The sequence below is a fragment of the Lytechinus pictus genome, chromosome 10, assembly GCF_037042905.1.
Source record: "Lytechinus pictus isolate F3 Inbred chromosome 10, Lp3.0, whole genome shotgun sequence".
NCBI classification, from domain to species: Eukaryota; Metazoa; Echinodermata; class Echinoidea; order Temnopleuroida; family Toxopneustidae; genus Lytechinus; species Lytechinus pictus.
Genome location: NC_087254.1, coordinates 35,229,777 through 35,239,798, shown reverse-complemented (window position 1 = coordinate 35,239,798; position 10,022 = coordinate 35,229,777). Strand labels below are relative to the sequence as shown.

Below are 10,022 nucleotides of genomic sequence, written 5' to 3'. Positions count from 1 at the left end.
AACGTTTTTTTTTAAACAACTTTCAAATAAAAAAAAAAACGTTTCGGAACCCTAATTCAGCGATTTTTGTAATTATCAAGATTGCTCGAAATATTTGTAATCAGGGGCGGATCCAGGATTTTCCAAAGGGGGGGGGGACACATTTTCCCGAGGAAATATTTGACAAGCATTGCAAAAGAAGTAAAAAACAAGGTTTTTAAGCAAAAAAATAAGCATATTTCGTCCACGAAAAAAAGTTACAAACAAAACAAAAACGGTCTTCACTTTCAAAGGGGGTGGGGGCACACTTCTGTTTTAACGGCATTTTTACATGACAAGTTTTAATTGTGCCTCTCAAAAGGCTTTGCCCCCCCCCCCTTGGATCCGCCAGTGTGTGACATCATTCATTAATACCTACATTCATATTGATGCATATATAAAATCAAATTTGTATTTTCTGTAGGCCTAAAAAAAAAACTCGTATTTTTTTTTTGGGGGGGGGGCTGGACAGAATAATGTTTTAATATAATGTCAACACATTGTCACAATCTACAGCATCATAGGCCTAACTGGCGATTTTTAAAACAACAAAATTTGACACCGTCTCGTGATTTGCTCAAGAACATGTAAAATCACCGCCTGTAGGCCCCATATCACTCAAGAGTTGTAACATTTTTTTCTGTCTCAAAAGAATGATATTGGGCTGTTCATGTGTAAAGGCCCTAATGGTAAAATCATAACTTTAATAGTTGATGGTACAGGCTAAATTTCTTGATCGGACGCTTCTCCCCCCCCCCCCTCTCTCTCTCTCTATCTCTCATGAAATGAAAACTTACTTTGGGGGGCGGGGGACTGCCTCCACACACCCCTTCCCCTTCCTCCCTCCCTCGCTCATTATGGAAACTTGAAATGATTTGTGATTACAGCGATTATTCCTCGCAAAAGTCCCTTATCAAACCCAGTGACCTGGCACAAGGAAAAGAACAATTGCTATTATTATAACCAATCACCAAGGCATCGTCATTTCGGTACTTACTTGATGACCAAGACCGCGAAGAATTTCCTACCTTCTCTTTTGCATTGTGACATTTTGTTATCCGCCAATATAATGCATGGGTGGCATCGGGGTATTTTTCTCTTTTTTTTTTGGGGGGGGGGGTGGAGGGGGGGGGGTAAGATGAACTAAAGTTGCCATCATTTCTTCTTTTTGTTTTAGATGGGTATAAATAATTACACGACTCATTGATCTTTCCTTTTAAAATGTTTTTTTTTCTGCTTTTTCCGTTACCCTCTTTATTTTTTCCTCCTCTTACATCCCCCTCCCACCTTCTATAAGAACAATTTTAGGGGCGGTCGCCCCAGGTCACCCCCTAACTCCCTGTAGGCTAGCGTCACCCTGAATAGATGCAAATCATCATTAATCGGCCCTAACTATAGCATGCAAGAAAGGAATGCTACTGATCAGCCGGTCATGTGAGCGCATTCGTTACGTCTATTATGAGAGTACATTCTTGACCGATTATCAATAGGATTTGATCTTTTGATCAAAGCTCATCTTCTTGATCAGTCAGAGTCAGGGACAGAGTTAAAGAGCCCCGGGAGTTTGCTTGGTCAGTTTGTGCCCCAAGACAGTGAGTTGAGATCCCGATCGGCCTGGTAGCTGGTAGATGCGCCCTTGCTGACACGCAGGTATGAATATACATTATATAGTTGTAGTCATTTATGAAATAAGTGTATATTTCATTAATCAAATTAAAGCAATCCGTATAGACATCATCAATTCAAATTATTGTCATAAACCTTGGTATGTTTTTTCTTGTGAGTGCACGTGCGTTTGTTTTAATATGAAAGACATTACTGTATCAAAACCATCCAATCTTTAATCGGAATCTTATAGGCCCATTCGGATTGGTTGTCACGCTGATTTTGAAAATAATTTATCCCACAATTTGGACTTCAAGTATTCCTATCAACGATTATTTATACATTGGTCCCGTAGCAACACGTAATGGTCGTATTCCATAATATTTGAAAGACTTCTTTTTGGAAAGACCCAGTTGTAGCAGTCATCATTTAAAGTTCTCTGAGTTCAGACATAGCTTTACTTGATGATCACCTTTAAAATATAAACCCATGTGCTTCTTGATATGTTTTTTTCTTTAACTTAAACGCCTACTACAATTCCTTGATTTTGATATATTCTCATTGTGCATCTGGCCCGGGCATCTGGAAATTAATAGTTCATTTGCAAACACTCATTTTTTTTTCAAGAAAGAACCAGGATGCTCTTCAAGGCTCTTCTAAGTGGCACATCATTGCTGCTCTTCGTGCTGCTGGTGACCCAAAGATCTGATGGCTCAACACTCCCAGAAGAGTTCCATCCCCATGAGGAACTGGTGGACTTGAAGGGAGACGAGAGGGAGATCCTGACTGCCTTCAGACAATACTTGGATTCCTCTCTCCGAAACTACCAAAGAGAACTGCATACAACCTACTCCCAAAATACACTGGAGTTCAACAGGCGCAAGAAACGAGGTACGAGATTGTTAAATTGAGTGATGTGAACATCCTGTGTGAGAAAATGAAAAAAAGAAGAAAATGACTTGGAAAAAATTATATATATATGTATGAATTCCGAAAAAAAGTATATATATATGTATGAATTCCTAAATATTGCTGCAAAATCTATTTATATATAATTAAATGTTCATGTTCAAAATATCTAAAGCTTGCGATTCTTAAAAGACGCCGCCCTCAAAATATTGGCTCGTTACGCCACTGATTGTTATCAATCCTTCCGAATAATGATCCTATTATTTAACTTCTAGAATACTCAAAATTGACGACAGAGTCGGAAAATATTTATTTTTCTTTCAAATTATTGAATAAACAATTCTTCACATTTTAGAATTACTCGTCAATGAGGACCTCTCATGGGACATCCAGTTTGAAGCAAGCTTTTCAACAGACATCTCCATCATCAAGTATTTTGAAAGTGACGGTGATCATTATGTCATAGTTGGTTTCAACAAGGTTGATGAAGGGATATACAAAGTGGATGCAGAGATCTATAAGTATTCTTCTGGAGCGTTTTCCCCGACAGGTAAATAATTCTTTACCTCGTTAATGTTGGTCAAGGCCTAGTCCATTTTGGACCATTGAAAGAGCGAAGCTACTTTCCTAAAAGCCTAACATGGGATGAGACTCACAAAAGGCCCCTCCCCGGCCCGGTCCACCTCTGTAGCAGTTAATTGACTTAGGGCCGGGGGGATGTGACTTTTTTAGGTCTCCCTCTTTATCAGTTCTATGTTGAGCATCGAGGAAAGAAGCTGCCCTCCCACGAGGGTCCTAACTAGAGGCCATGCGAATGTAGGACCAGTTTCAGGGGGAGTGTTGTGGCCCATGTGAATATTTAGTCTCCTGACACCAAAGCAGAGGGTCTTGGGTTCAAATCCCAACCATGACCTAATTTCCTTCAGGAAGAATTTTATCAACAGTGTGCTGAACTCAGCACAGTTGAGGTATATGCTACTTGGTACCTGGCAAGAAGTGATTCCTTGACACTTGATTGGCTGTTGAGCGCTGTAACAATGGTAGCTGCAGTACTGTATTTCTTATTCTACAAACATTAGTACAGTCGCAATTCTTTTATAAAACGAGCCCAATATCTTAAACGTACCTGGATTGACATAAAAGCATTTTCACTGAATTTTAAGTAAAATATATCAATTAAGGGCAGTTCAATTGTCATTTCCTCCTCTCTGTACTTATACAAGGAACAATTTCCTTTCTGCTATGATGCTGATTTGAAGTGATTTCTTTTTGTTATTGCAGGAGTGACGTTTACAACGAATGGGGTGAATGATATTGAACCTTTTCTTCTCGAAGGAAAAACCTACATAGCCGTGGCCAATGGTCAGTTTGATGCCAATAGGTATCAGGGATTTTCACAGGTATTGACTTTTGACCCCTCAGTCCCTTCGGTCAGACATGTCCAGTACTTCTACACCTTTGGAGCTGCTGCTTTAGAAGCCTTCATCTACGAAGGAGACACGTATCTAGGAATCGCGAACGGTCGGGTGGACTCTCATAACAAGTATCAGACTTCAACCGTGTAAGTACGCAGTACTTATTAGGATAAGTACAATGGCTGATCCAGGGGGGGGGGGGGGGGGGGCATGTCACGAAACCAACCGACTTTTAATTTTTAATTTGCAGTTAGTTCATATCTTACCAAGATGGCATGATTTCGCACCAAGTTTCTTTTCTTTAAATGGAAGGAACACAATAGTTCTTTTTAATATCTCGTAATATAATATGCTTGTTATCAGGAATTGCCCCAAGGGGAGGGGATGGGGGCTGACTGCATTATAATTTTATAAGCATTGAAAGAAAAATTGGTGGAAAATGTAAACAAGATAGGGGCAGCGATAGGAAGAACAAAGAAGTAAAAAATGATAATATCAGATAGAGGTCTTTGTCATGAAACTCTATGAAACCTCTTATATTTTATTAAGAATAATGCCCCTAGCTCCCCCGACCTCTCAATAAAACGAAAACCTGGTGCCTCCTCTACTCGTAATGTCTGTAGCTTAACATGTTAAACTCAAGCCTTGTAGCCAAATTCTGAAAATACAATTAGCGAATTTGGATCATTTGCATCAATGTGATGACAATTTTTAAATGAAATTACCCACCCATTTCTTATGTTACGAGCCCCCTTTTTTATACATAATATTGCGTTTCCATTCTTTTTTTCCAATTTGCAGGATATACAGATTTGCTGGAGCTCATTTTGATCAGGTGGCATCGGTTCGAACAGTAGGAGCAAGTGATATAGCTCATACAATCTTGGGATATGACCTATACATCGCAATAGCACAGTATCAGGACGACGATGGGATTTACGATAAAGGCACCTTATTTTACCACATGTATGTGGGTAAGTGTTTATAGGGAAATTCATCATTTTGTCTATTGTTCAATCTCAAAACTTTCGGCCAGAGTCTATCCAAGTGTACTGTAACCTTCTCTTTCATGACAAACTCTGTAAATGATCTCATATATAGACATTTTGAGTTTATTGATGCACTTAAGAAAATGTTTTGTTCTATGATGTTGTTAATCAATGTTATGTACAAACGTTAAAGAAGAAACAAACATGAAGCATGGTTGTATTTTGAGGGGGGGGGGGGGTCCTACAAATGACATATTTTTTTCATCAGTGGAAACAGCATAGCTCTAATTATACGACCATGCATGATCTTATAGCGTAAAGTTTATTATATATATAGTTAACAAGCCAAAGGAGGTTATAGGCCTTTGCATGATTTCATAGAACTCACAATATCAACAACAAAAATCTATTTAAAAAAATATAAACTTAGTCATAACTCTGATACACAGATCCGTCAACGGTTGAGGGTGATGTCACAATGATTAAAAAGCAAGTACTGGCCAGCTCCGCCCCTACGTCTCTCAAATTCTTCGTGCATTATGGATACAACTACCTTGCTATCAGCAATCATCTTGAGGTCGCAGATGGTGTAGAAAGTACATTGACTGATTCTTCAATTTATTGGTGGGCATCGGGTGAGTATATAACAATGCTTAAAAGATGATCCCCCCCCCAAAAAAAAAAAAATAAGCACATAAAAAAAATTAAGTACATAAGTAAATAAGTAATCAAATAAATAAGTCAATAAATAAATAAATAGAAAAGAAATCAGTATTCTTTTTCAAATATTGCGATATAATGTACGTGCATTTTTCTATCCATTTTGTGAAAAAAGTATTGTTTCTATATTCAATTTTATCAATGACACAATGTGTACTTGGATTATTCTACTTAATGATATCAATTCATAAATTGCCTTCTTTCAAACAATAATTCTTAATTTATCTAGTTCTTTGTCAATGTGATCAATTTTAAGTTGAAATAAGTGAGCAGTGCCCTTCTATATTTTTCAATGATATTTCATATCCTAAATATGTTTTATGTAATATGACATATTGTCATCACGTGTGACCAAACCGAATTTCCATCCACTATCGACAAATATAGATAACTGAATTAATTGAATTGAAATATTACATATGCTGGTAAAATATACGACATAAAACGTTCATTGCGTTTTAATTAATCTTGTGTGCTCTAATAATGTCCGACGTCGGTGTAAAATCGTTATAATACCATGTTGTCAAGAAAAAGCTGACACGTATATTACATTTATTTTTATACAAAGCTCACATGGGCCCCATGCATTCCCTAAAACTTAGCGATTGATATTGGAGCTGATTTCTACGATAAATTGCATTGGTTAATGTATATGATCAGTCTTTAGGATCAGTCTTACGATCAATCTCCAAGTTTTATGTTACGGGGCCCTGGGCAACAATATTATTGTGTCAGTGTAAAAAAAAACGGTTGCATGTTGCATTCATTATTGCCACTTAATCGTGTAGGCCTATAGATAATATACATTAAGCATTATTATTCCCTTTGTTATATGTTAATTAATTTGTGTAATCTTTGATTTTAATGATATTTTTCCCTTCTTTTTTTTCTCCCAGACGAACAGTTGATTGAATACCAGACGATAAGCACGGATGGGGCCATTTCCTTTGAATATTTAGATTTGGAGTATGATCCGAAGCTACTTGTAGCAGTTGACCGGACTGTAAGTTTACAACAGAATATTATCTTTAACGGTTTATGTATACAAATAAAACAAAATTTTAAAATGCATGATTTTTTTTTTATACATCTTGATTTACTTTATGAACTTGGACTGTTCTCTAAAAGTTTAAGTCATATTTTAAAATTCAATCAATTATATTAACGTTTTTAAGCATTGAATATTAGAAACTGAATCATTTAGAGTTACATGTCAAACATGTTGTTTTAATGTTAAAAGAATACCAGATCAGACCCCTGGATCAGAGGAGGGGGAGAAGGGAGGGGAGGGGCAGCTGGATGGGAAGGGGAAGAATAAGGAGAAAGGGGAAGGAGATGGAAAAGGAGGGAAAGGAGAATGAAAAGAAGACTCAAATTTAAAGGACGCCTCATTGCGCTCTTAAATGGAAAGTGGGTAAAATAAGAAATATGTAAAATTATTCTACGATTATGAAGAAATATGTTAAAGGGGAAGTTCACCCTGGCAAAAAGTTTATTGGAAAAAGCAAAAAAAATAAAAGTATTTCCGAAGGTTTTAGAAAAATCCATCAAATAATAAAACAAGTTATTAGAATTATAATTATTTGATTTGTGACGTCATATGCGAGCAGCTTTCCTACATATCGTATGGTAAAAAAATCAATGAAATGTCATTTTTCCAAAAAATAGAAAATAGTTTTTACTGTATCTTCAGTATATCAAAAGACAAATCATTTCATCCCGTTCCTTAAAAGACAACAAAAATAAGTCATCACATACCATTAACATTTTTTAAATTAATGCATTTATTACTTAGCATATAGGAAAGCTGTTCATTTATGACGTCACAAATCCATAACTTAATACTTTTTATAACTTTCTTGTTATTTCCGCAAACCTTCACCAATATATTTTTTTCTGCTATGTTTTTACAACAAACTTTTGTCCAAGGTGAACTTCCCCTTTACAGGGAAATCATTCAAATTGTTTCTATGGTAACAGGGACTTCGATTCTTCGAGTTTACCGATGATGCTGCATGGGAGGAGACTGATACGAATCTCTATCTCTACGAATCTTCTACCAGACTTTCTGATGTTCATCTCGAAGCATTCAGTATGGATAGCACCGATTATATAGCGATATCTAGCGAGCTATTTTGGACAACTGAACATCGAAATCTGACAGAGTCCAACTTCTTTTCATTCGTGCACGTCAATGACACAAGTATGATTTTTTAAATTCTTTTATCCTAATAATCAAATATTTATTTTTAGCCTCTGTATGTTTCCATCCATCTCCAAAATACTAAGATCTTTTCACTAAGTAGGTAATATCCAAGGAAATAGATGCACAACATAGCAGAGTATAATTTGAATATACTCCTACAAGGTGAACATAATAGTCTTAGAGGGTTGAAAAATCAGTTACTCTCACGCAACCCACATAACAGAATATCCCCAACCTCTCCCACACACTCATTTAACATATAAACCCTGGCCGCTTCACACCGACTAATTATCAACGTATCGTAAGGTACGACGTATGATAAATCTTTACGAAAGTACAGATGGTACGGCCCGTCAATATATGTCATATGCGATCTAATAATACAAGAACAGTCATCAAATTATATTCCATATAATATCGAAATTCTCAGTTTCGTCTGAAGAAGGGGAGGGGTAGATAACCCATAATTTTTTTCTCGACATGTTAATTAATACAATAATCAGGGACTCGTTGCAGTTTAAACGCATGAAGTCAAGCGATGAAGTCCCTATATTACACACATTTCATTGCTTAGATATCCCCTAATCGCATTTACTTTTCTGCAAAAGACCATATTGAAAAATGCATTTTTACTGCTGATTTTCTGAGTGTTTCTTTTAAAATTCCAGCTGTGACAAACGTCACTGAGGGTATTTATCTGCCCAGCTGCATCAGAGAGCTCACAGAAAAGACTGCGGAAGGTATAACTAACATCACAGACCTCACAGACGAATTATCCAAAAGGGGATTCAGTAAAACAAACGAACACCAAGTTATCAACAGCAACATTGTGATCACAGGTTTGTCTTTTTCTTTATTCAGTCCTGGGCAATCCAATTATAATCAACGTGTATTGTACCTTTCTCCATTTCTTCTTCCAGTGACTGCTTTCTTCACCTTTTTAACTGCTGAATCCAGGATAATTTTAAGAACATTAAGAACACTAAAACCTTTCATTAAAAAAAACCCCAGGAATATCAATTCAGGTAAGTCTCACATGATTGTACTCATTTACTCACCTATCATTGTGTTTGGTTTCTGATGCAGGAACAGCTCGACTTCCTGCCCTGAAAACCAAAACGCTAACGATTGAGAGTGAACAGGAATACGAGGTAGACCCTGCATTAATTGAAGCTATAGATGACAACGGTGCTGATTCTACGGCCCTCCAAGCCCATCCTCCAAACTTTGTTACCAAATCAACAGAACAGACCATAGAAGGTGAGACTTTCATAATTAAATTCATGAGCGCCGTGGAGCGTCGTGGCCCAGTACCGGACTGCATGTGAAACAGAGGGTCGTGGGTTCGAACCTCAGGCATGGCGTAATTTCTCTCATTGTGCTGCACTCAAGCCAAGTGAGGTGAATGGGTACTCAGAAGGATTTATCCCTTGAACTCTAAACGCTTGAAACGGCAGCTCGAGCTACAGCCGGGGTAACTATATGCGCATCGAAGTAGATTCTTTATAAATCGTGTTTCATAAATACCAATTAATTTTATTACAATTATTGCGATCGTTATCATCAGTTTTATCGTTATTACTTAAGAAAGATGCAGTGTCTTTTATAAAAGAAATAGCCTTCATTTCTTTGATGGTTCTCGCATTTTGTTTTTCTTTCCAACTAATAAAGGTTCCATAACATTGAGTGCTCCGAAGACAATTGTCAGTGGCAATGCCCAGGCGAACTCCTTCACGGCAGACGATAATTACATCAATGAGATCGATCTATCATATATCGATACTAATGCATTAAGACTTACCGGTTCACAGACTATGACGGGGCAGGCGGATTTTTTTACTGACGTCACAGTAGGGACAAGCGTAACGGTGTCGGGGGATATCAATTCTATAACCGTGCCAGGTGCGTACATGTCGGCTAGCATCAAAAAACGAGAATACAGGAGATAACTGGTCAAAGGCATACTGTTAGAAGGTCAAGCAAGATAACTAAAGGTTCAGAAGAGTTATTCAAAATCTTTTGAGTAGGCCTATTCTTGATCTTTTGATATCATGGATTTCATAGGCTGTCTTAATTTTACCCTTTTTGCAGACACACAAGTAAGGTATGCATAAGAAGATGCTATTTGGCTTCTTTTCATATAGAAATGCGAAAAGTGGT

General features: G+C 37.1%; 1 protein-coding gene across 2 annotated transcripts in view; it reads left to right on the top strand.

Moving 5' to 3' along the window:
* Positions 1-1,528: 1,528 nt before the first annotated feature.
* Positions 1,529-10,022, top strand: part of LOC129270548 (uncharacterized) — a 37,099-nt gene continuing 28,605 nt past the window's right edge. The window contains exons 1-11 of one of the 2 annotated variants that reach the window (XM_064105953.1): positions 1,529-1,668; positions 2,251-2,514; positions 2,888-3,082; positions 3,814-4,093; positions 4,749-4,921; positions 5,386-5,571; positions 6,553-6,659; positions 7,637-7,859; positions 8,531-8,701; positions 8,949-9,122; positions 9,534-9,764. In XM_064105953.1, the coding sequence (XP_063962023.1) occupies positions 2,262-2,514; positions 2,888-3,082; positions 3,814-4,093; positions 4,749-4,921; positions 5,386-5,571; positions 6,553-6,659; positions 7,637-7,859; positions 8,531-8,701; positions 8,949-9,122; positions 9,534-9,764 (1,993 nt within the window). In that variant the 5' untranslated portion in view covers positions 1,529-1,668; positions 2,251-2,261. The remainder of the gene's footprint in view (positions 1,669-2,250; positions 2,515-2,887; positions 3,083-3,813; positions 4,094-4,748; positions 4,922-5,385; positions 5,572-6,552; positions 6,660-7,636; positions 7,860-8,530; positions 8,702-8,948; positions 9,123-9,533; positions 9,765-10,022) is intronic. The other variant, XM_064105954.1, reaches the window with a different exon arrangement.